Here is a 27,538-nt window from a genome sequence, read left to right on the forward strand (position 1 = left end):
ATGATGTAATTTTATCAGTCATGCAGTGGTACTCAATGGCCCATTAACAGAAAATGTATTCCTGGAGGAAGGATGGGTCTTGGAAAAGATAAAGAACATTGTCCCACCTGGTTTTTAAAAGGTGGCCCATTAGCAGAGGATATCTCCCACAGAGATAAGGATCACTACCCCATCTGTTTTCAACAGATGGTGATAGAATACATACTTTTGGACACATCTTTGCATTGCAACCTAGGACACTCACCCTCCCCTGGAACTGGACAGAGGAGAGATAATATTATGAGGGGTTCATGAGTTGAAATAAGGACTGGGAGAAAACACTCATCAATTACCATCAAGGGAAAAACAGGCTCAACTTAGAGATATAAAGTGAATTTATTACTAACAAAATCAGAGCAGGATAATGAGAAGCAAAATAAGCCCTTCAAAACACCTTTCTTTCTCCCCCAAACCCTTCCCTCCTTCCCAATGACAGCACAGGAAGGCAGGGAGTGGGGTTTTGGGCAGTTTATCACCCTTGCTTTCTCTCACTGCTCTGGGAGAAGAGTCGTTCCCCTGCTGCACCGTGGGGTCCCTTCCAATGGAGACAGTTCTCCACAAACTTCTCCAATGTGGCTCCATCTCATGAGTAACAGTCTTCCCAAACCTGCTGCAACATGAATGCATCCCACGGACAGAAGTACACCTTGAACTGCTACAGCATGGGTCATTCTTCCACGGGGTGCAGTCCTTTAAGGACAGGCTGCTTCAGGCTGGGAGTAGGGCCCCTCTCTCCACGGGTCTCCCACTGCACCACAGCCTCCTCCAGGCATCCACCTGCTCCGGCATGGGCACCTCCTCCACGGGCTGTGGGTGGATCTCTGCATCCCCCCGTGCATCCCCATGGGCTGCATGGGGACAACCTGCTTCACCATGGTCCTCACCATTGCCTGCAGAGGAATTTTGGCTCCAGCACCTGGAGCACCTCCTCCCTCTCATTCTTCACTGACCTTGGAGTCTGCAGAGTTGTTCTTCTCACATGTTCTCACCTCCTCCTCAACTAGAATTAAAACTGCACCACAAACTTTGTTTAGATTTCTTCTTAAATATATCATCACAGAGGCATTACCAACCTCTCTAATTGTCCCAGATTTGGCCAGCAGTATGTCCATCTTCAGATCCATCAGGGATTGGCTCTGCTGGACATGGTAGAAGCTTCTAGTAGCTTCTCACAGAAGCCCCTTCTGTGGTCCCCCCACTATCAAGAACCAGACTGTGCAAAACTAATGCAACAATTTAGATTTCTAAGTTCCTAGTTCTGCAGTCAAACTGAGTACTTTTTCCTAGCATTCTAGATTGTCTGGGTGGCAGCAATTACTTCTGTGAAGAAAGTAGCTGATCCAGTATTATTTGTCTAGTATATTGGCATACTGTTGTTAGGAGATGGATTGGTTCAAGCCTATTTTTACTGTGCACTCTTGCTCTCCTTATGTCGACTTGGGGAAATGAGTGGCTCTAGGATGAATTACTTGTGATAGTAGACAGGGCAACACTTGTAGGAGGCAGGAGATGAAGTGCGCCTCCTTTATAAAGCCAGTGTGGTCTTAGATTGCAGACTTCAGTATGGCTTTACAGTTAAGATTTTCCCAGGTAGTTTCAGAAGTTCACCTTAATTGGGAAATCAATGTCTGGTTTTATTTTTTTTGTCATAGTTGAAATCATAAAAAGACATTTTTAATTAACAAACATGGAGCACAGGCTGGTTGTCATCTCAGAAAGATTTACACATTTACTGAAATGCCTAAAGACTACATTATTTTATGATAGCTTTATTACTGAACAAATTTTTTTTTTTTCCATTTCAGTGGCTTTGTTTTTCTTCGACTGATTTGTCCTGCTATCCTGAACCCAAGGATGTTTAATATCATCTCAGGTGACTATGCTTCAGACTGAATTAATACTTTATGTAATAATAGGCATGAAGTTATTTTAGTGCCTAATTTAGCAAAATATTAAGTCATTTGAACACTGTGCAAAATCATGTTAATCATATCAATTAATTGACTTTGTCCCTAAGGCAGCCAGCATGCAGTTCTCAATCTTAAAGATTAGACAGTGTTTATGTTTATTCCCAATATCTTGTTTCAAAGTAAAAATTAAAAAAAAAAAAAAAGAGAAAGTAAATGTTAAAGTTTTTCATAAAGAAAACTGTTGTGGGTTAACCCTGTTTGGCAGATAAAGCATCAGTCACTTGCTCACTTTCATCTTCACCCTCAGTAGGATGGGGGAAGAGGAAAGAGAATAAAAACAAGAAAATTTGGGGATCAAGATAAAACAAACAAAAAATATATAAATGTTTACTAAGTAAAGGATAAATATAATAGAACTAAACAAGTGATGCAAAGGCAATCTTACTACCTCCCATGTGTAGACCGATGCCCAGCCAATTCCTAAACAAAAGATGGCTGACACCCATAAAACCTCCCTCTTTTCCCTTTTATTGCTGAGCATGGCTTTATATGTTATGGAATATCTCTTTGCTTAGTTTGCGTTTTCTGCCCTGTTCTGTCTAATCTCAGCCTATTGCTCATCCTCAGTCTATTCATTGGGGGAGGCAGAGTGAAAAACAGGCAGTCTTGATGCTGTATAAAGATCATTCAGCAAAAGCTATATTAGTCTTCTATCAGTACTATTTTGGTCAAAGATCTAAAACTGCTCCATATGAGCTGCCCTGAAGAAAATTAACTGTGTCCTAGCCAGGCCCAGTACAAAAACATTATCCTGGGTTTTGATGCTCTCTTTGTAGAGTATATCTCTATCAGTAAATAAAGCAGTGACAGGGACTATTCCTGTTTGCTAGAACAGGATTGTGAAATTGCAATACTGATCTGCAGTATGGTTCTGGCTGATAACAGCATTCTCCTAAACGGTTCTTAGGTGTGCTTTGGATGTTGATATGCATAATATCTAAAAAGTTGGCATGGCGCTTTGTTGTACCTGGTGAGGGCATAGATTATTCCACTGCAGTTGGCTTAAGTACCTAGAATTGTTTCTGAGCATTTAAACTTATGGATGTAGTTGATGTCTTAGAGATACAACAGCTAGTATGTGTGTTACTGTTGTACCAGACATAAGGCTGTGTTTATGGAATTCCAAGTTTTAAGTTTTGCTGTATTCCTTTGTGGTGGGTAGACCTTGGCCAGATGCCAGACACTCACCAAAGACTTTCAATCACTCCCCCTTATTAGCTGGACAAGGGAGAGAAAATACAACAAAAGGCTCATTATTATGTTGAAAGGGGCTGTGGTTGGAGACAGATACGCGACCCTCTTGAGATTCATATGACATAAGCCTTTTTTTATTGTTCTGAACCCTTCTTAAATAGAGGCCTTGAATTTCCTGGGTATACACATATGATTGGTTGCTGTCAAGACACCCATTTCCCTGGCCAATGATACATCTGCACTTAGGGTTCAATGGATTAGCTGGGATCCAGGGTATGTGTTCAAATCTATCCTATCATCACTCACTCAGGGACTTGTTTACTTCTAGGCTGGTTGAGTTCGAGGCCACAGCTTCAGGCTAGCTGAAATGTGACAGCTCATCCTTTCAGTTAGATTTTTAAAAAAAGTTATAAAGCTTTTCTCACCAAACTCAATAAGCCTAGTGTTCCACAGCCAGTGATGTGCTTCATGTATCATTGGAGTTGTGGTGTTCATATTTAGAAACTGTTAACACCACAATTTTTCAGCTTAAACATGTCACAGGCTCAATGCTTAGAAGTTACAAAGTTACAACACTAAAGAATAGACAATTCAACTTAAAACCATTTCATTTAAAACCACATATTTCTACCACTTATTTGTCCCCCTTTCTTTATTTTAAGAAATTTAACAGGAACAAAACATGCACTTTGGAATGAAATTAACAAAGTGAAACTTTTAATTGCCTATATGCTTTACCATCACCCAGTGTCTGCTATTGCTGAGAAGCCTCCTTTTCAAAATGAGGACTTAAGAGAATCTTCTCTGGATAAGGCTCTCCATGTTTATCTCAAAGGAAAGGGGTTCAGCTTTTGCAAGGCTAAATCAGCTGGTCAAAATTACTTGCTTTCATCTTTAGCACAGAAACATCTGTGTTTAAGACTTTTTCCCTGTCAGTCAAAGCCAAAACTTGGCCGGAGTTGAAACCTAGACTGGGCAGGGTTCCTTATTATATCTTTAAAACAATCTTTTAATTAATGATAATATAAAGAAGTTATAAAGAAATATAATTATATACATATATATACACCTCTCTTGAAAATATAATTCACCCTTTTGTTATAACCAAAGCAATTCAAAACCATCAAAGGAAACATCTCTATTTCTTATATTTTACAGGTTACATCTTGGTACATAATTAAAATGACACGTCTTTGTGTTAGTATTACAGAACAGAGATAACAAAAGTGAATCATTTTGATATCTAAGGACACGATGAAGTTGTTTTTCGAGGTTGGAAGGAATTTACTTTTATACAGTTATTGTATCATCATTAGTATATTTAATAACATTGCTAATAGTTGCAGTGTAAATTAATGAACTTTTTTTGTTAAGAGTTTTGAATTTGATGATAATTTTAATTAATTTAAACATGTTTTGGGATGATTATGCATCTTTATATAATATGTTTTCTTCAGGAAAGGTATAGGACATGACCTCAAAGCTGCAAGGCAAACTATTTTGTTAATTTAGAAGTTTCTGTTATTATCTTTTCATGTATAGTTTTAACTCTTGTAATCTCAAATTATCTCAGTTCTGTAAATATTGCATCTGCATATTTAGTTGTAAAACTGTAATATTTAAATCTATGTTTATATTTTGCTTCAAAATAAGAAATCATGCAAATTAGTACTTCAGTGATAGCAGTGATAAGCTTGCTATATTTAGAAACTTGCTATTAATTTTAACAGCAGTTGGCATGAATGCGTTAGCTATGTAGAAATATGAAAGGTAGTGATTTTAGAAGTTATAAGTATTTAGAAAACTCTGCAACTGAAATGTTAATTAAACAATTTAAAGCTGTGGAGTTTATGGAAACTTTTAGGTTATTAAATACAGTACATATTTTAAGGATAGTATGTTTAACAAAAGAGTTTATATATTTTCAGTATTCTGTTTTAGAATGAAAGAGGGTTAGGTTTTTTAATGCCAGTGGTAACCTTTTCTATACTAGGGAAGTAGTAGAATGAATGCTGTTTTTATAAAAATTAAAAGTACCTTGAAGAAACATCACTTAATTTTTGCTTGAAAGGATAGCTTATAATTTAAAATAGTTACAGGAGTATCTATTTATAAAAGGTAATTCGAGCAATGCAGTGAGTTATAAGGTGGTATTGTAACAGTGGTAACACAGGTACAACAGTGCTGACTCTAAATCGCATAGCAATCATTATCTGAATAATAAAAATAGAAAAGTTTTACGGATTAACTGTAGAAATGATAGGTTTAGTTTGCAGTTGCTTTTTCACAAGGCTTGTGCAGGTGTTACAGTTTTCTGAGGAAAAAGTTACTTATTGAGCTAGGTTTCAGTGTCAGTTCACAAAGGTTTGCAGCAGATGGAGCTTGGACTGTTGCAGGAGCGGTGGGAGCGGCTCGCCTGCCCCTCCTTCTGGCTACTCTGTCACGGCACCGTTCCCTGGTTCTGGCGTGGGGGCGGCTGCTTGGGGCCGCCCTGGGGTGGTGTGTTTCTGCGGGCTGCGGTAGGCTGCGAGAGGGTGTGTCAAGCGAGGGCTGGGCTCCAGGACTGAAGCAATCACCTGGAGGCGGGGCGTGGAAAAAATAGTGAGGAAGGAAGGAAGGAAGGAAGGAAGGAAGGAAGGAAGGAAGGAAGGAAGGAAGGAAGGAGGGAAGGAAGGAAGGAGGGAAGGAGGGAAGGAGGGAAGGAGGGAAGGAGGGAAGGAGGGAAGGAGGGAAGGAGGGAAGGAGGGAAGGAGGGAAGGAGGGAAGGAGGGAAGGAGGGAAGGAGGGAAGGAGGGAAGGAGGGAAGGAGGGAAGGAGGGAAGGAGGGAAGGAGGGAAGGAAGGAAGGAAGGAAGGAAGGAAGGAAGGAAGGAAGGAAGGAAGGAAGGAAGGAAGGAAGGAAGGAAGGAAGGAAGGAAGGAAGGAAGGAAGGAAGGAAGGAAGGAAGGAAGGAAGGAAGGAAGGAAGGAAGGAAGGGAAATAAACTTCACAACCTATAAAGTTGTGGAGTAGGTACGTATTTTATTCAGCGCTGGACGCAGGGGGAGAGCATCTTCCCAAATCCTGCGTACCTTACATGATTTCTAATCTTCTATTTATCTAGGAACTTCATGCATATTCTAAATCGCCTATACATATTGATTATCTGCCCCCGCCTGTTCCCTGCTCCGTATGCACATCAGCTGCATATTCATTGCGGCTGTGTAGTTTATTGAGTCAGTGGTCTCTAGATGAGTCGGTGGGCTGAAAATGATGAAGAACAGCAGTCTTCCTCGCTTCACCTTGTCTTTCTATGCATGCGCTGTAGTCTCTCGGTTGTGATATTTTGCAGACTCTGCACTTTTACGAAGAGGGGCCCCCTTCATTTTTGCAAGCCCAGCAAGATCTATAAATCAGGGGTCTCCTATATGCATTTTTTAAGTAATTGATGCCATATGTTCTACTCTTCATTCTATTTAACCCTTAAATCCCCTGTTTCTGTCCCCCCTTTTCTAGAAAATTAGTAAATTCTTTTACTTAATACAAGATTTCTTTTTCTCCATTCTTACGATATGTATCCCTTAATGCCTTACCATGTACTCTGGACAATGAAGTTAGTATTGCCATCCATTGTAGCATCTTCCAATTCCAAATAAGTAGTACAAAAGACAGCAGTAAGCTTAGACTAACTAAAACCAATAACACAATTACTGGATGACATAATGTATTCAAAATTCCAGTTGCAGTTGGGGACCACCCGAAAAGGGCGTCCCACCAATTGTGGCTTGTATCCTGCTTAACCCTTTGTAAGACTCTATTTATTTCTTGGACATCATGATGAACAGTGACTAAAGTCTTTTGCCCTCTCTCTTTGATTTCTTCCAAAATTTTCGCTAAGTCTTGATGTTTTACCAGTTGCTTTACCAATGTGAGGTTCATTCCAATGGGCGTAGGTGACAGTTCATGGTATGTTGTGTAGTTAGACCTTATCAGCTGGTGGGATGTAACTGGTGACGAATATGAAAAATCACATCCCACAATTCTAAAGAAATTACAAATACAGAAGTTAGTGTTATTCTTAACAGGCAGGATTACATTCTCATTGTCTATGTTTACAAAAACACAAGTGGTTCTTAAACATACACATCCTTGACCAGTATATATAAGCATAGTCTTTTGATCAGCATCTGGATGAATTTCAAAGTGGCATACACCCTGCTTGGTGTCAAGGCATACGCCTTGAGCATCAATTGTATTGCTTTCACAGATAAACCCTTGTTGTTCTCGAGTAACACAGGATTCTACATTCACAGTTTGCCATTTCCCATTTACTATCCGGGCCCACGCCCTATGCTCTGAGGGATACAACACCGTCCCCTCATGGTTGAGTCCCAATGCAATGATGGGGTGAATAACATAAACTGTGGCATTACGTATGGTAAGCACAAAGGTAGCGGCCATATTAGCAACAGGATCATAGGTGAAATTTACTAGAGTCCACCAGGATTGGAATTTTCTTTCAAAATCATTAGCATTGTCCCAAACAGCTTTTCGGACCTCAATCGGAAAAGTGCCTTCACTCCCTTCTCTTATAACCAAGGCAGCTGTGGATTGGATCCATAACTGCGCTTGTATACAACTGAGAGCTGAAGACACATTATCTTGGACAGTGCTAAGTGTGTCTATTATTAATTTATGGTCCTGGTCCTCAGCTTTTTCCCAGTTTGGTAACACCTTTGAAACCTGCCACTGACTATTTCCTAATGCCAATAAAGATGATTGTAGGGGTTGGCTCAGTTTTGTCAAATCTCTTGTTGCAGTTGCTAGCTTATTTACTAGTATTTCAGAGTCAATTCCATTCAAAATTCCTAATCCTGTTCCAAATGTTCCCGTTAAATCTCTTCGCATCCTATCCCTAAGGTGTACTTGCTTCTGTAACCATGTTGCCCACCCTTCTAGGGATGGTTTTAGGAAGGAGGAACAGGCTGGTTGACTCTCTGAAATATTGGTTTGTATTAGCAATTCAACACGCTTGAGAGACCATTCTGGATTGAATAATAATTGCTGTTGATCTGTATTTCTCACTATATATGGGCCTACCTCATAAATCATAAGTTTAAGTTCAAGTGGCGTACTTTGAGTCTGAATCTGAACAGGTTCAGTTATGGCATTTATTTTAAATTTAAATGAGAGCCCAAGATCTTTATAAGCCCAAAGGCATACCACCTCAAGAGTCCGATCTAATGTAAAATTATACCAACACTGTGGCTCACTGTGTCGGTTACAAATCTCATCATGTCTGTTTGCAGGGGGAAATGAGACTCTGATTTGAGTTGGTTTCTCATGGGCAGTTCCATTAATCATTCGACATCCTATTCTGATGGTGTCTCCTACAGTCCCCTGAAGTGACCACAACTTTTGTTTCTGCCATTCTTGCTTTTCATATACCTGGTTTCCATGCATGACTACAGTTGACAAGTTCAAATTTTGTACCTTCCCCATATATCCGGTGTACCGAACAAAAGCCTGGGACCAAGGCCATGCAACATTGCTCTGGCTAAAGGTACTTTCCAATTCTTGGAATATAGTTATATTTACAAACAACAATTAAATTTCTACGTCCTGAATCACCGAACACCCCTAACTGTAATATGCTCATTTTGTTCGTGTAAACTTGAGCTTAAGTCCGTTATCACCAGATATTACTTTCGAAGGGGCTTCTGGAGCTTTCTTCACCTGAGAATGGTGGATCCAAGCGCTCTGTTCCTTGATCTTAATTGCAGTGAAGGTGGTAAGTAGCACCTGGAATGGTCCTTCCCACTGTGGTTCAAGGGTTTTTTCTGTAAAAGACTTAACATATACATAATCTCCAGGCTGTATATTATGTACTGGTCCATCCAGACCTTTGCCCCGAGTTCCAGCTACGTTTTTCAATTTTTCTGAGCTGTTTGCTTAAAGCCACCATATAGGTGGCCAGTGTCTCCTCTCCAACTTGGGTAGAAGTTCCCCTTAGCACTCCATATGACCTCCCGTAAAGCATTTCAAAGGGACTTAACTTTTTTTTAGTCCTTGGCTTAGTTCAAATTCGCATCAATGCCAATGGGAATGATTGGGACCAGGGCAAATTAACTTCTTGTCCCAACCTCACAATTTGCTGTTTAATTAAATAATTCATTTTCTCTACTTGGCCACTTGACTGAGGATGATATGGGGTGTGAAGTTCCCCATCTATGCCCAAGTGACGACTAATTTGTTGCACTATTTTTGAAATAAAGTGTGGTCCTCTATCTGAGGATATAGTGGCTGGAACTCCAAAGCGTGGTATTATTTCTTGTAACAGCACTCTAGTTACCTCCCTGGCTTTGGCAGTTCTAGTTGGGAAAGCTTCTGGCCACCCTGAAAAGTTATCTGTCATCACCAGTAAATATCTATACCCCCCTTTTCCTGGAAGTTCTGAAAAATCAATTTGCCACTGCTGCCCAGGCCCCTGGCCTCTTCCAATTCAACCAAGTTTTGGTTTAGGGGTATTCTTAGGATTAGTCTGTAGACAAAGGTCATACTGCCGAGTAACCTGGGTAACAATAGTATATCAATTTCTGGCAGTAATCTTTTCAATTAGATGGGTATATAGAGCATCTGCTCCCCAGTGTGTTTTCTGATGTTCCTTTTTAACTAGGGACCATAGTATGTGGGAGAGGATAACCAGTCTCCCTTCTGTAGTGACAGCCCATCCTTCCTCATTATATGTTCCTTTCTGATCCTCAATTAATTCCTTATCTTTTTTATCGTATATTGACTTACCTTCAAGGGATATCTGTCCGTCTGGAATCAAGGTTCCCTCAATTGTTATCTCACCCTTTGCTGCCTCTTTTGCCTCTCTGTCCGCCAGCTCATTTCCTTCTTCCAATTCTGAGCTCACCTTCTGGTGTGCTCTAATGTGCATAATTGCTACCTTCTCAGGCATCTGGACTGCTTCCAATAATCGCATTATTTCTTGTGCATGTTTTATGTTTTTTCCTTGTGAATTTAACAGTCCTCTCTCTTTCCAGATAGCTCCATGTGCGTGCACAACCCCAAATGCATATCTGGAGTCTGTATATATATTTATTTTCTTCCCTTTTGCCATTTCCAAGACTTTGGCATTTCTGCTGTTCTATTTGGATCCCATTGTGGATTCTGGAGGGGAAAATAATCCTTTACGTCCAATTGCTGGGCCTTATAATAATCCTCTGCTAGATCTCCTGCTGTTTTCAGGATTAATTGCTTTTCTGTTTCAGTTAACACATCCAGCAATAATTGTATATCAGACCAATCTGGATTGTGCTGCTTGATAATATACCGCAAACGCTTTGCTGTAGTTATTGGGTCACTACGGTAGTTTTTAGCTACTTTTACCCATGCTTCTATATCAATAGTGGAAAAGGGTATTTTTACTAGGACTCTCTCTCCTTCCGGTCCCACAGCCTCTCTCAAAGGGGCTTGTAACACCTTATTTCTCGTCCTAGAAGACACAGGGCTTCTGGGAGGAGAATGGGCTGGAGTAAATATTCCTTCTGAATCATCATCTTTCTCTCTCTGAGTTTGAGGAGGAGATTTGAATACGTCACTCAAACCCTGTTCCTGCATATCCAAATTGTGCATTTTGTCTACTCTGGCACACCTCTCACCTATATCACATGCTGAACAACACCTTTCAAGTTTCCCTTTATTTGCTTTCCTTTCCTTCTCAAGGGCCAAAACTAGAGGGTCAGAGTGTGCCTTAATCCCACAGTGTCTCTGCCATTCTGGGTGGTTTCGGAGAGAGAAAAACATGTCACAGTAGGAGACCTCATTCCATTTGCCCTCTCTTCTTAAAAACAACATTAGTTGCAGCAGGGTATCATAATCTAAAGTCCTGGTGGGTGGCCACCTTACTCCATGGTCTAATCTATAAAGTGGCCACCACTGGCTGCAATATTTAATTAGGTGGATTTATTTTCAGTGCTGCCAGTTCCTGCAACTTCTTTCCAATGTGTTATAACACATCCTAATAGGCTGGTTTTAGGGACTTCTGTGCTCTGTGTAGATCCCATTATCTTATCTTTTCATCCCCTGCTTATCTTACACCTAAACTTTTCCTTACTGAACTTTAGAATTTTTTTTTTTTTTTACATCTTCTTCCCACACACAATAGCAACTGCTAGATCAGCCTATTTGTTTCCTCTCTCTATCTGGCTGTCTATTAGGTTCACAAATTCCCAAGGATCACGCCCAAACCATTGGAAAGGGGACCCCTTTTCACCCTTCTCAGTACACAAACAAAGCACACAATGCACCAACGCAGCACGCCCGCTCTTGTACTAACACAGCAGACTTATTATTCATACTTGTTATTAACAATCATTATGTTTTCAGCACAGCCACAGTCCCACTCGCATCACACCACACACTACACAACAATTCTGCCTTTCTGAAGGAAATACCCCACACTTACTCCCCTCCTGGGCATGTCTCACTCACTCACACACTGACCTTGCTCACAATGTCCGGACTCCAACACACACCACTTTAGCTCCGATAACACGGGAGAAGGAATCCACTCCACCCGTGTTCTAGGATCACTCTGCGGCTGCTCTATCAGTCAGCGAATTCCTTCACTGGCCCCCCTTCTCCCTTCTCGACCCGCGGAGGCCAAGGGAATGGAGAGGCCCCTCCGGTGCTTGTATCCCTCTGCCGGTAACTCCACCGGCCCGCTGCTTGCAAGCCCTACCTACCCAGGGACTTTGTTGTACGCAGGACGTCTCCTGCGATTTATCAACAGCCCTTCAGTCGTGCGTACTTACAAACTCCCCAGAATTAATACGTACCGTTTCATCCGCCAGCCAGTGGTCCTTGCTGTCGCTGCAGTAAGTGAGCCGGGGTCGGGTCTCCTCCAGGAAATCCCGGGGCGCGCCGTGGAGCCGTCCACCCTCAGCCCGATCCTGCAGACAGACAGCAAGGTCCCATCTGGGGTGCCAAAATGAAGCACGAAAATAAACTTCACAACCTATAAAGTTGTGGAGTAGGTACGTATTTTATTCAGCGCTGGACGCAGCGGGAGAGCATCTTCCCAAATCCTGCGTACCTTACATGATTTCTAATCTTCTATTTATCTAGGAAGTTCATGCATATTCTAAATCGCCTATACATATTGATTATCTGCCCCACCTGTTCCCCGCTCCGTATGCAAATCAGCTGCATATTCATTGCAGCTGCGTAGTTTATTGGGTCGGTGGTCTCTAGATGAGTCGGTGGGCTGGAAATGATGAAGAACAGCAGTCTTCCTTGCTGTTGAACTTTTCACCTTGTCTTTCTATGCATGCGCTGTAGTCTCCCGGTTGTGATATTTTGCAGACTCTGCACTTTTACGAAGAGGGCCCCCCTTCATTTTTGCAAGCCCAGCAAGATCTATAAATCAGGGGTCTCCTATATGCATTTTTTAAGTAATTGATACCATATGTTCTGCTCTTCATTTTATTTAACCCTTAAATCCCCTGTTTCAGAAGGAAAGGAAGGAAGGAAGGAAGGAAGGAAGGAAGGAAGGAAGGAAGGAAGGAAGGAAGGAAGGAAGGAAGGAAGGAAGGAAGGAAGGAAGGAAGGAAGGAAGGAAGGAAGGAAGGAAGGAAGGAAGGAAGGAAGGAAGGAAGGAAGGAAGGAAGGAAGGAAGGAAGGAAGGAAGGAAGGAAGGAAGGAAGGAAGGAAGGAAGGAAGGAAGGAAGGAAGGAAGGAAGGAAGGAAGGAAGGAAGGAAGGAAGGAAGGAAGGAAATCGCGGCGGTGTCGCTTTTGTCGGTGTCGCTCTCGTTGGACCCCCTCGAGCTTTTTTGGGTCGTCCCCCTCAGTGGCCCCTTTGGACGGACACTCCGCAGGGCGAACGCCGGGGTTCCACGCTGGCTCCTGCTGCCCCTTGCCTCTGCAGCTCCTTGTGGCTTAACATCCTTTTTCCCCCCTCTGCCTTCGTCGTTGCCTCTCCGCTTTTGTAGAGGGCAGGCGGAGGGGCAAGCATGCTACTAGGAAGGGCCCTGTCCAGCTCCCGCCACCTCTGCATGGCACAGGGCAGTGCGGGCTTTCCCGCGACACTGTTAGGGTCTTTTCTAGGATTCAAAGGATCTGGAGAACAAGGTGCTATCTTTTGGTTTTCCTCCCCCAGCCCTAGTAAACTCAGAATCGTTTGTTGATGTAAGAGTACTGGATACAGTTGCTGTAGTCGTTGTCAGGCAAGGCGGTCTGTCGAGGACGACGAGGAACTCTGCTCTGCCTTGCTGGCGTCGGTGGTTGCTCACAGCTGGCTTGATATTATGTTTTTGTGGTCTCGGGTGCCGTCTGTGTTGTCCGGGTCTCCCAGCTTCTTGGTGCGGACTGCTATGCTGGCTGTCTTGGTGTTTCCCAAGTTTTTAAGTTTCGATTGTGGGTGCAGTGGTATCCTGCTGCCCGCAGCCCCGGGCACCGGCGGCGCTACTCATTGTAGGGTGAACGAGCTGCCGGAGCTCTTCTGGCAGCGGGGCTACTGGTTTCTTTTCTGGTTTCTGGCTGTGTGATGCTTCCGGAGTCTGGTGGGTGCACGGGAGGGAGCCCTGGTCGCCACGATGGGGGCGGCTCCTTCCGCTGCCTCCAGGTGTTTGGCACAGTATCTCTTCCCCCACGAGCTGCTTCCCATGCTCCACCATTTTGAGATGATTTGGTGGGCTGCTTCTGCGGTGCAGGCACTCCGCCATTTTGCATGAGTGAGTCTGCAGCCATGTGCTCGCCGCCATGTTTGGTGACTCACGTTTGTAGCGCATGGCATCTGCCATGTTGGGGTTTTTTTGGTGGGCTGTCTCCATGGCGCGTTACGGGATACGGAGCCCAAAAATAGTTTCTTTTACTGAGGCATGGGGAGTAGGGTTGTCGCGTCATTAGTGAGCTTATGCACGATACATTGCTGGTGCCGGCGGCTGAGCGAGGCCTCTGGCAAATAACGACTGTTCCCCGCTCGGTTTTTTTGCCCTTTTTTCCCGCTTGCTTGCCTGAAATGGCATTAACTTTTACCTCCTCTCGGTCTTTGCCGAGTGATTTGGGAGGCGCTGCTGGCGGCATTTCTTCTGCCATTTCTGCATCCCGTTCGGCTTCTAACTGCTCCAATCAGTTTAAAATAAACACTAAAAAATACTATGTCAGGAAAATTAATCCACAAGTACCAGAGGTTTATGTCAAAAAGGAGACAGAGGAGTCCTTTTTGCTTTATTCGAATAAATGAAGAGGCCATGGGGCATTCCCCTGGGATCTCTCAAATTTTTGGAGGATGCAGCCTCCTTTTTATCCTATTCTTCCGGCCGTATTTCCCTCTCTCTTTCCCCATTGGCTGAGGTACTTGAGAGGTACAGACTTCCCGGAATGCCTGATACCTGAGATTCCCGTCTAATGTATAACCCTCCATTTTAATTTTTAGTTCTTATAGAATTCATAGTTTTTCCCCATTTCTTTTTTCAATATCCAGTTTCATTTATCAGCAAACCTACAGTTTGTTTGTAAAGGCAAATCTCTTTTTTTTCAAATTCTTTAATCAGTGGAATCCATCCCATTGTTTATTTTGTCTCTCAGTGCTAGTCTTATCTACCAGCAAAACCACAGCTTGTTTCTAAAGACAAATACGACATTCCTCTCAATCCCTCTGTCTTGATTTAGTTTAGGTTTGCCAGTTTTAATATACTGAATTTCTCTTTGAGATAGGATTTAGGAGCAAAAACAAGGCAGGCCTAAAACTTAAAAGGGTATCAAGAAGAAATTTATTAATAACAGAGAGAAAATAAGAAATTCGGAATAAGATTTCCAGATTGCTCCCTCTCCCCCCCCCTTCCATATATCTTAACAACAACATAGAGAGACACTTCAGTCAGTCTTTCACTTAAATAATCATTTCAGTTCACTTTAGAGAGAGAAGTTCCTTCTTCTTTTGGCTATAGGGTTCTTTTTCAAGAGAAGAATAAAGTTCTCTTGTATCTTCACTTTCACAATTTGCATCCGCCCAGGGAAATCTGCAAATCATGGAACTCCTCCCATCATCACAGTGTTTTCAGAGCTGTATTATGTCAAACTCATGGGATATTACTTTTAAGGGCAAGCTGTTCAAAGGCAAAAGTTCTTTTCATCTATTTTTCCATCAAATGTCTCTGTTCATCTTTCCATTCTCCAGAACAGAGACCCCCATTCCCTCAGGGCAAACGATCCTTTTCTCATACACTTCAACCCCCCCATGTATTTCTCCACAATTTATAGGAATTTTCAGTGTAGTCAAGTCCACCCCCCATAGCTTACAAAAAGGTTTTTCAGTCAACTTTCATGGCATCTCCTCAATCTCTTCCCATCTGGAAACTTGGCTCTTACTTCACTGACTTTAGTATACTTTCTGCTTTATTCCTCTCATTTAAGGGAGATCAGGAGATCTGCAGTCTTATCCAAGCATTGGAAGGGTTAAAACTGCACACAGAAGGTGAAGGAGCTGAGCCAGGCCATGCTGGAGCTGTGCCAGGATTTCAGGCTGTGCAGGCCATGTGGAGGAGGCTGGAATGAAACTGCAGAGCCCAGCAAGTGAATGCGTGGGGGGAGCTTGGCTGAAACAGATCCCAGCTGCACTTCCCCAAGCTGTGTGGGCAGCTGGGGGGCTTCGCCTCCCCACAGCTGCTTCTGAGACGGCGGCAGGGCCCCGGCTGATCTGTGGCTACACTGGAGGAGGGGGGAAACTAGGATCTTAGCAAAGGTTTCCCTTTCCCCTGGCCATCAGGGTCCCTAGTTGTAAACAGGAGGCTCCCCCACCCCTGCCCGGCCAGGCCACATGGGGAGGGGGGGGCCTGACCGAGCCAGACTGGCTGGCCTTACCTCCTCCCAAGCCAGAAGTCAAAAGAGAAAATTTTTACTTTTATCAATATGATTCATGGAGGCAAAGTAACTTTTTAATTGTTTTCCCAGGCTGTCAGTTATTAAATCAGCTTTCCGATTGGTCATAGCAACTCACAGAGGAAATTCTCATAGAGAAAAAAACCCTGTGTCTGGTTGTCTGTGCCCTTTGTGTCCTTCTCCTAGGTGATTTCCATGCAAAACCAGCTGAGATGTCCAAATCTCCGGGGCCTCAGAGACCTTGACCCGACTGTGATGGGTCCACCCGTGTTCAGCTGTTTTTACAGCTGTTTCTGTGGTCTGCTACACTTGGAAAGGTCAGCGCTTCTTTCCGCTCCTTAACTCGGACCCAGTCTCCTGGTTGGATCTTGTGAACAGCAAAGTTGAAAGGCAGGGTCTGTGCTAGCTGAGCTTCTTGTCGAAGAGATTTCACAAGAGACAGTATCCTGGCCACATATTGTTTTAAATATACATCACTCATCTCTCCCCCCTCCCCCCCCCCCTCCAGCTGAGAATTACAAGGGTAAGGAATTCCAAATATCAGTTCAAAGGGAGATAATTGAATATTTCCCCTAGGTCTGGCTCTTATTCCTGCCAAAGCCAGGGGCAGGAACCATACCCACAGCATCTTAGTTTCTGTCACCAGCTTCAGAAGGTGTTTATTTCTCCATTCATCCTCTCAACCCAGCCCAAACTCTGGGGGTGCCAGGGGATATAGAAGTTCCACTGTATCCCTAAAGCAGTCATAACTCCTTGAAGAATTTTTCCTGTACAATGAGTTCCCCTATTTGAGTCTATTGCTTCCACAATCCCATATCTTGCAATTATTTGTTCCAAAAATACTTTAACAACTGATCCTGTAGTTGATGACAGGGCTGGAAATGCTTCTGGCCACCCTGTTAACTGATATACTGTTACCAGAAGATAGTTAAATCTTGATACTTGGGGCATTTCAGTAAAATCCACCTGGCATTTCTGGAGGGGACGTACAGACCAAGGCCTCCCTCTCCTGGCAAGTTCCTCTGTAACTCTGTTATTTGTTTTAGCACAAATCAAACAACCCTCAATAGCTTGATTTGCCAGAGTAAAAAGACTCACAGCAGCATACATTTTGAGGAAGGCTTCTGCCAGTCCTCGGGAGCCCCAATGACTCCCTTCATGAAGTTGTTTTAACAATTGTAAGGCCAGAGCTTTTGGTATCCACTGCTTACCATCCCTTGTAAACCTTGTAATCCCCTTTCCTCTGCCCCATTCTTTTTAATTATCTCAAGTTCCTCTGGTGGAAAAGAGTTTCTCTGGCAGCGGTGCAGTTACTGAGAGCAAAGGGAGGATCTTAGAGATTTATATCAAAAATGCAGCTTTCTGAGCTTCTTCATCAGCCAGTCGGTTACCTATTGCCTCCTCCAAGCACCCTGCTTGGTGTTCCCTGATGTGTATAATTGCCATGCCTTTTGGTAAATTCACCACCTCCAATAGATGAGAAATTAAGCTCTCCCAAGCTAGCCTTTTCTGCTTTCAGGTTAATAAACCCTATTCTTCCCATAGTTTCCCAAATGCAAGTATCACCCCATATGCATATTTAGAATCAGTAAAAACATTCACTATATTGTCCCGGTGTAATTCACAGGCTCTCACAAGCACATATAGCTCAGCTGTCTGAGCTGACAAGGTGGGCGGTAACTTCCCCCCTTCCTTTAATTGCTTTCCATTCATGATAGACTATACTGTAAATAGTTTCCCTTCTACCACCTTTGAAGACCCATAAATGAACACGTTTTCTCCCTCAGGCCAGGGAGTATCTCGTAAATCTTCCCTAACCCAGGTTAAAACCCTTTCCTACTTTTAAATTTTAAATCCTCCTGTTCCACTAAACAAGATTCATACTGTAATAACCGAGCGCTGGTCATCCACTTAGAGGCTCTCTCAGTTAACAAAGCTTTAATCTGATGTGAAACTTTAACAATCAGATACTCTCCCCTTGTCAGTTTTTGTGCCTCAGCCACCATCAGAGCTGTGTCCACACAGTTTTGTAGACAATGGGACTGGCCTCTGGCCACCAGGTCTAACAATTTAGAAAAATAGGCAACAGGCCTCCATGCCCACCTATGCTCTTGTACCAAAATTCCTTTAGCATCACCCTGTTTAGCACCCACATATATTTGAAATTCCTTTTCTGGGTCTGGAAGAGCTAAAACTGGGGCATTAACCAATTTGTCTTTTAATTCTCTAAAGCTTTGCTCTCCTTCTGGTGTCCATACCATGACATTAGGACTGTTTTGGGTTAAAAAGCTATATAAAGGTCTGGCCACAACAGAAAAATCCTCGATCCAAGCTCTGCAGTACCCCACCAACCCTAAAAACTGCCATAACTTATTTTTTCTTGTCTGGGGTGAAGGAGAAACAGGACTTCTGGACAGCAAATCAATATGATTATGCAGAAGCTGATTTATTCTTTACTTTTTAGCCCTAATTATACATTCTAAGACTAATGTCCACGTGATCACACATTTCTTGATTGGTGCCTGTATGCTGTTCATGCGCCTTGCACGAGCCCCTCAGGTACAATGATTGGTGGTTGTCCAGAACTTCACTGCCCACCTTTATCTTGAGTCTTCTAATCTCAGTATTCTGTTTTTCAGCTCCTTCTCTCCCGATTTAGCACAATTTATGTTTCAGCAGCCTTGAAGGGCCTCAACAAGTTGTAGAAAAACACCCAAAAATGGCTCATGCCATGTACCTGTTATAAACACTGGTCTAAACTAAGAAATATACAGAAAAACAGCTAAGCATGTGAAGGAACAGCAAAATATGCAGAAAAACAACTAGGCAGCAAAATATGGAGAAAAACAGCTAAATATAGTTTGGCTGGTGCATACAATACAGACCACCGCCTGGACTTGTTCAGACATGTCATTGTGGCCCAAACTTGTTCAATATTACTACACTAGGCTAATGGCACTTGTAAATTCCCTTGTATTCTTTCTGAATCAATACACCATAACACTTCAGTCAGAATGTGTCCCAAATATTTGACCTTCTTTTCTACCAACTGCGCCTTCTTTTCAGACACTCTTAAGTCCTTTTTTAGGAAGAAAATTAAGCAGCTTTACAGTAGCCTCTTCGACCACCTTTTCCTGTTCCCCTGACAAGAGCAAATCATCCACGTACTGCAACAACTAACTCCTGAGGGTGGAGTAAACTCAATATTTTCTGCAAAGCTTGCCTAAACAAAACCGATGACTCTGTATATCCCTGAGGGTAGACTGTCAATGTCAATTGTTGTTTTATCATTTTCCCTGGTTCCTCCTGTTCCCACTCAAAGGCAAAATATTGTTTACTATCTTCTGTAATCGGACACCCCCAGAAAGCATCCCTTAAATCAAGTACTGAATAGCACCAGTGTGAGGAGGGAACCCAGATCAAGATGGTTCCAAAAGACCCACCCTTAGCTTAGCAACAGGCTGGAACTCCTTCATTCCTTCCCTTGAAAGAGGGTATTGTTTTTTAGACACCAGTTGTCCAGGTTGCCTCAGAGTAATGTGGAGAGGCTCCATATGCAGTTTTCCATATTCCCCTGGGGCTGCCCACACCTCTGGGTTCACTCCAGCATTCACAAGTGTTAATCTCCCCATTACTCCCCACAACATCAACTCGCATTCCCAACTCCAACCATCAAATCCCCTCCTAGCAAACCACAATCACAACTAGGAATAATCAGAAAGTCATGCTTTTAAAACCCATCACACACATTCAGCAAACTCTCACGTCCGTGCCCGTGTTACTTTTATTTTCCAGCAAAACTCACAAAATTCTTAAAAGAGAATCCTAATCTTTTCACGTACAATCTGCATTTCCCAGATATTCCTTCATCCTTCTTCTCCCTCTCTTTATCATCCACTGTATTCCAGAGCCGGTCCCTGTCCTGTTGCGGTCTAAACATGGTTCCTCCCCTACTGGAGCTCCCAGCGGCCACGGCCAGCAGAATCACAGGCGGCCAGAGCATCCCACAGCCTCGCGGGGGCCAGCAGCCACTGCTGCCCCTGCTCGGGGGTGGCAGGGTCAGGCACTGCCCGACGCTGAGTCCCGGCAGCCCCACAGGCCCCCAGCCCATGCTCTCAGTCCCGCACTTCTGCACCTGGTTCTGGCTCTCCTTCCCTCACCCATATCTCTCCACACTCCCCCTCAACCAATTCTGTTCCAACACACAAACATTATCGGTCCATCTGCTGTTGTCGAGACCCCTTCTCGACCGCCCTTATTGCCCCCTTTGGGCATCTATATCCTTCATTACCTCTGGGAGAATGTGTAAACCAACTCCACATTCTTCCAGGGATTCCAAAAGAGATATTTTGGGATCGTCATCCCTTTTGCTGGGGCCCCTTCCCGGTTTTACCCTTTGCAACCCTTCATGGGTGCCTTGTTTTACCTTTGCTACCCTTCGTGGGTGCCTTGTTTTACCTGTTCTACCTTCCATGGGTGCCCTCCCAGGTTTACTTCCTGAATACCCCATTTTACTCACTGGTGAGATTTTCAGTGGTCCTTCCCTGTGAACTCTTCATGGACCCCCCTGGTCCGCATCTCATCTGTCTCCTGGACTGTCTCGGGAACCCAATTGATTGCCCAGTGCCAGCTGGTACCAAGGAGAGGCTGATCACCGAAACTGGGTGAGGCACGCCTTCAGCTCCACTCACTGCCTGCCGCCCCGGACGGTAGAAATATCCCAGATGAGATCCCCCAAATTGTCAGGAAAATTCATTCGCAAACACCAGAGGTTTATGTCCAAAAAGGAGACAGAGGAGTCCTTTTACTTTATTCAAATAAAAGGAGAGGCTATGGGGCATTCCCCTGGGATCTCTCAAAGTTTTGGAGGACTCAGCCTCCTTTTTATTCTATTTTCCCTGTTACATTTCCCTTTCTCTTTCCCCATTGGCTGAGGTACTTGAGAGGTACAGACTTCCCAGAATGCCCGATTACTAAGGTTCCCCTCTAATGTATAACCCTCCCTTTTAATTTTTAATTCTTATAGAATTCATGGTTTTTCCTCGTGGCTTCTTTCATCCTTCAATATCCAATTTCATTTATCAGCAAACCTACAGTTTGTTTGTAAAGGCAAATATTATTTTCCATTCATCAGTCAGTGGAATCCTTCCCATTGTTTATTTTATCTCTCAGTGCTGGTCTTATTTACCATCAGACCCACAGCTTGTTTGTAAAGACAAATCTGTCATTCCTCACACCACCATGTTTTACTCCCTAAACTTTCCATTGTACTCACCAGTGAGATTTCCAGTGGTCCTTTCCTGTGGGCTCTTCACCGACCCGCCTGGTCAGCCTCTCATCTGTCTCCTGGACAGTCTCAGGAACCCTATCAATTGCCCAGTGATGGCCAACATCAAAGGGAGATGGTCACCTAAAAAGCGGATGAGGTGCACCTCCAGCTGCTCTTGCCATGTGCCGGCCCCATAAGGTGGAAGGATTTCTGACAAGAGCTCACATCTTCTGAAAATCACACTATGAAAAGCCAGTGTCCATAAAGGAGACAAAGGAGTCCTGTAACTTTATTCGAAGAAAAGGAGAGTCCACTGGGGCACATGCCCATGAGGTTTTCTGTATGGAGGTTTTGGAGGACGGAGCCTCCTTTTATCCCAAACTCCTGGCCACATGTTGCCCTCTTCCTTTCCCCATTGGCTAAGGTACTAGGAAAGTACAGCCTTCACAAACTGCCTATCACATATTCCCCCTTGAACCTGGCATTTTCCCCCAAAGTTTAAAAACTCAGGCTTGTGCAGACCCACTTTTCTGTTTCAGGAGTCAAACTGTCTGAGTTCTGTAACAAACCTGTGGCTTGAAGTTGCTAGAGACATTGATACCCATTTCAAAGACATTAACACCATACTTTTACCCATGGAATTGTTTGTAAAGACAGTAGCACACATCTTTGCTATAATTTCTTTATTATTTTTATAATCTTCAGATTATATTATTTTCTAATTTGGGGACTGCATTGAGATCACGGTGTCTTTCGCTGTAAATTAAGTTGTTATCCAGAAATTTGTGTAATCCCTTTTAAGCTTGTCTGTAAATGTTAGTCCTGTTTAGAAGTCCAGATAATATTCTTGACTTTCACTAAGGTAAGTTTATGGACTTTATATAGGGTTGTTAGAGCTGTTAATAAAAACAAAACAAAGCAAAATAAGAAAAAACCCAAACAAACTCCAACAAACTAAGGGGGCTCTTTTTCTTTTAGAGCAAATTTTCTAACATACTTCCTTGCTGTAATGGGGCAACCTGAGAAGCTGCATTTCACAATCCTAAGTTGTTTTGGAGCAGATGTTGCAACACCTTTGCTGCTTGTTGGATTGTTTGTCTGCCACTTGCCAACTCCTGTGAGGCAGCAGGAGGCAGGAGCTCTTATGCTCATCCTGGGCTTAGGAGAATTTCACCATACCTTCACTGCTGCTGCCTACCCTGTGCCAAGGAGGGGTTGGACTTGCTCTCCAGAAGTTTTTTAAGCTACTGCCCACAGTTCCAGCTGCACCATTCTGAGGAGGGATCAGACTTGCAGATGCTGGGAATTTTCTTTCAGTATTTTGGCAGCATCAGAGCCTTTTGGACAAAAATAGTTTTTTCCAGGTTTTGTTTTGTCCCTGCTCTCTGTCGGTTGTTGTTTTTGGCGGGGGGGGGGGGGGAATGGGGAGTGTTCTGAAACCGCAGAGGCCTGGTTGCTGTGTTGTTTTTCTTTGTTCTCTCTCTCAGCAGTGTGGTCCGCCATAAGGGGCTTCTCTGCCATCTTGTCTTTGTCCTTTGGGCCATGTGGACTGCTACAGTGGCCACCATCTTGGGAGAAGGGGAGTTTCTCTGCCATCTTGTCTTTGTCTCCTGGGCCAATGGCCTGCCACAGTGGCTGCCATCTTAGGAGGAGGGAGCTTCTCTGCTACCTTGTTTTCTCTGTTCCCAGGGGAAGGACGCAACTCAGCACCTTTGTATCTAGTGGTTATTGCTGTTAGTTGTTGCTGTTTTATTTTTAGTAAACTGTTTTTTTTTCACTTATATCTTCTTGTATTCGACTCTCCTTATTGATCAAAGGGGAGTGGTTAAAACTAAGGAGAGGTAACTCACTTTGGAGTCTCCACCCTGTAAATTGTCTTAAACTAAGACAGTCAGATATGCATATTGATGTTTACTGTGGGCATAATTACTAAAACACCAAAAGTGTACTTGATCATGAGAAATTTTTCACATGCAGTTCTCTTACAGCATTTCAAACATTAAATTCTATGATAAATTGTGGAAGAGAATTTTCTTGTAACTACTGGAGGTTTTAAATTAAATGGTCAGTAACTTTCTAATTTCTATTCCTATCAGATTCTCCTTCCCCTACTGCTGCAAGAACGCTGACGCTGGTTGCCAAGTCTGTGCAGAATTTAGCAAATCTGGTTGAATTTGGAGCTAAGGTGAATATAATTTTACACAGAACAGTCTAGAAGATTATCGTGTTCATGTTAACAGAAACAGATTTTGTCCGTATTATTCTTATGCAAATCCTTATGTGTGACTTGGATGTCTTACCAGCAAGGAGGCTTTATTCCTGCAATTTTTTTTCTATCCTCTTTAGGTGGAGCTCAACAGGGTATCGATTTAACCTAGAGCAGTATCATAAAATATGGCCAATTTGGAAAGAGGAGTCAATAATTTCAGAATGAGTCATCTAGAAACTTATGATAATGATTTTGTACTTACCATAAAGATTTTCAATCTGGTAGTATGAACAACAGCAGTGACATATTAAAATAACTGATAAATTAATGGCTATGCTAGTAGGCATTATAGAGTGTAGCAACCATATTTTTATGCTATGAGATCAGATAAACTCAGACATTCATTTCAAAGACAACAGTGGAAGTATGTAAACTCTTTTTTTCTGTCTGTCAATGTCAAAAGGGGTAGTAGTCATACTCTAGTATTCATAGAATCATAGAATATCTCAAGTTGGAAGGGATCCATAATGATCATCAAGTCCAACTCCATGCTCCCTGCAGGACTACCTAAAAGTAAATCATATGACTAAGGGTATCACCCATATTGTCCTTGAGGTGATAGGCTTGGTGCCATGACTGCTTCCTTGGGGAGGCTGTTCCAGTGACTGACCACCCTCTCAGTTAAGAATCTTTTTCTAATGTCCAGTCTGAACTACCTGTGATGCAGCTTCATTCCATTTTCTCATGTCCTATTGCTTGTCACCAGAGAGAAGAGATCAGCATCTCACTGCCCCCCTTGAGGAAGTTGTAGACTATGATGAGCTCACCCCTCAGCCTTTTCTAAGCTGAACAAACCAAGTGACCTCAGCCACTCTTGCCCTCAAGGACTTTCAATGTCTTGGTTACCCTCCTCTGGACATACTCTAATAGTTTGATGTCCTTTTTATACTGAGGCACCCAAAACTACACATAGTACTTGAGGTGGGACCATACCAGTTCAGAGCAGAGCAGGATAATCATCTTCCTTGACCAGCTGGCAATGCTCTGCTTGATGCACCCCAGGACATGGTTGGTCCTCCTGGCTGCCAGGGCACTGCTGACTCATATTCAACTTGTCATCAACCAGGACCCCAGGTCCCTTTCTGTGTGACTGCTCTCTAGCCTTTTGTCTCCCAATTTATATGCATAGCCAAGATTAACCCATCCCAGGTGCAGAATCCAGCACCTGCCCTTGTTAAATTTCATATGGTTGGTAATTGCCCAGCTCTCTAGTCTATCCAGATCACTCTGTAAGGCCTCTCTACCCTTGATGGAGTCCACAGCTCCTCCTACTTTATCATCAGCAAACTTAATGTACACTCGATTCCTGTGTCCAGATCATTTATAAAAACATTAAAGACCACTGGCCCTAAAACTGAGCCCTGGGGAACCTCACTGATGATTGGCTGCCAGCCTGATTTTACTATAACCGTATTTACTATGGTCCTTTGAGCCTGGCCCATTAGCCAATCACTCACCTAATGTATTATGGACTTTTCTAGCTGTGTGCTGGACATTTTATCCAGAAAGATACTGTGAGAGACAGTATCAAAAGCTTTGCTAAAATCCAAAACCACCATGGCTTCTGGCTTCCCCTAGTCAAAAAGATGAGTGTTGGAGTTGGAAAAGTGGGAGAGGAGAGGCAAGCAGCCATCCCTCCACAAAGAAAAAATCCATGTGATGGTAAAATGAGTAAATTTTCTTTAGGAATATCCATATCAAAAAGGCAACTGAGAAATGCTAGAGTAGAAATCTGTGATTAGAAAGAATCTATTCAAGACGTATGAATCATTTGCCTGAAGTAGATGATGGGAGTCTTTTGCATTTCCATTGATTATTTCATGTCAAAATGGGGAGATATCTTTCAGTAATGATATGCCTCTGTACAGAACAGTGAAATACATTCCACATTCATGTTCTTATATATACTATATGTAATAATTCAATTTCAAATTGAGACCAATTAGGACTAAACTTCCAGCCTGGATATAGAGTATTTTAATTTGGAAACATATTAACAACTACCAACCTCTGACACACACACACACACACACACACACACACACACACACACACACTTTTTCTTTATTTATTCTTTAGACTGGTGTTTTCTGTTGGTACAGCGTTTTGAAATACCCCTTTTATTTGTACTTGTTTTCATACTGCTTGACATAATTTTGTAAATCAGTTTTACAAGTTTCCTTAAAAAGCCTCAGCTTTTACTAAAATTTCTATTGCATCACTAAAAGAATGCCAGTAACAATTGGCCTGTTCTGGTTCCCAAGTCACAACATGGTTGAACAATAAAAATCTGTTGACTTAAGCATAATGAAAGAAAGAAATTTCAGGTTCCCATTTTAATGCTATTTGTCTGACAACTTGGAATGTTAGCACTAATGAAAGAACAAAAAGGAGGGCAATTATGTTCTCATGTTGATGCTGCTGATGTTGTTACCTCTGAAAATTTTTTCTTCATTTTATAGCTGCAATGAAAAAAATTCCATTTTCAGTAGTTCAGAAACGTAACATTTCATGTCACAATGCATATATAAACAATTTCACAATCCATCTGGAGCAGAAAAAAGTGTAATCTTTTGACTGGTTGTACACCAGTCATCATAAATTCACTTTAAAAAGATGACACATTTGCTTTGCAGTGTAATTTGTCTCTGATTACAATATGTTCACTTCAGGTATGGCTGTTAAATCAGTATCAATTTGTTCTAATAAATACTTTTAAAAATTACCAGGAGCCATATATGGAAGGGGTAAATCCATTCATCAAGAATAACAAACATCGCATGATCATGTTTTTAGATGAACTTGGGGTAAGTGGTTTAAAAAGAAAAATTGCAAGTTGTATAGCAACACGAGGAGTTAAAATTCTTTATATATTATTCCATATATGCATCAGCTTTCTCACAATTTTGAATGCTTTTTACTGAAATATTTTTTTGTGCATGTTTAGGAACTGCAGATTACTGGCCTGTTGCACAGAATTAAAACCAATCAAATGTCCTGTTAGAAAGTACTGTTGTAGACATGAGGTCTATTTGAGCTTCTCCCCAAGGATTAAGGCTTTCAGACAAAAATACCAGACTTCTAAAAAAATATTTTAAACTAAAGAAAATCTTATGTGTAATTTGTCATACAATTTTGACCTGAGTTTGAAAAAATTGAAGTTTTTAAAAAGATTGTGTTCTATTTTAGTTATACATAACCAAATGTCTTACTGCATGAATTCTGGATATTGTAGTTTAAAAGAAAATAATAGCTGCAGTTCAATTTGAAGCCATTACTATTTTGTGTATGATAGTTATAATGAGTTAGGAGTTTGTGTATGTATATGTGTTTATGTTTAAACCAATAATTTGTGGGAAAAAAGATGAAATAAATATACCTATCTTACTATTCCTGAATTAATCCATTAAAAGTGACCTAGAAAACATCTCAGACTATTTTGATAATCTATAAAAATTACTGTTTTGAAGTGTGTCATTCAGATAGATTGTCATATGTCACCTTTGTATGGTTAAATGGCAACTTCTGCATATTATGATATACTGTTGTTTTTCTTTAAATGATAGATTATGCATGAGGACTTGGAAAATAGTTGGGTTTTAAAATAACTGATTAATCTACTGTTTTGATTACATTATTTTTTAGTGGATTTACTGACTTGATAGTTTGGGGATTTTTTGGTGTCTATTTTTGCTGTTGTTATTGCCTGATTTAAATTTCAAAAAAACAAATAAAACAACAAACATCTAATAGATGAATCTCCCTCATTTGGGGGAAAGATATGAATCTGTTTTTCTCAGTATCTTTCTATACAGCTCGGAGACAGCATAGCAGCATCAAACCCTTCTATTAGGAATAGGAATTGCTGTATAATCAGTAGTCTCTCTATGTGAAATGTGTAATCATAATTTGTCTTCATAAAATAGATGA

The 27,538-nt window shown here is 42.2% G+C and overlaps 1 protein-coding gene across 1 annotated transcript in view; it reads left to right on the forward strand.

The window, feature by feature from the left end:
- Positions 1 to 27,538, forward strand: part of LOC306814107 (ras GTPase-activating protein 1-like) — a 197,792-nt gene that overhangs the window by 162,853 nt on the left and 7,401 nt on the right. The window contains exons 21-23 of the mRNA XM_079329830.1: positions 1,845 to 1,912; positions 23,436 to 23,524; positions 26,338 to 26,415. Of these exons, the coding sequence (XP_079185956.1) occupies positions 1,845 to 1,912; positions 23,436 to 23,524; positions 26,338 to 26,415 (235 nt within the window). The remainder of the gene's footprint in view (positions 1 to 1,844; positions 1,913 to 23,435; positions 23,525 to 26,337; positions 26,416 to 27,538) is intronic.

This window comes from Erithacus rubecula, assembly GCF_903797595.1.
Source record: "Erithacus rubecula genome assembly, contig: SUPER_W_unloc_6, whole genome shotgun sequence".
Lineage (NCBI taxonomy): Eukaryota > Metazoa > Chordata > Aves > Passeriformes > Muscicapidae > Erithacus > Erithacus rubecula.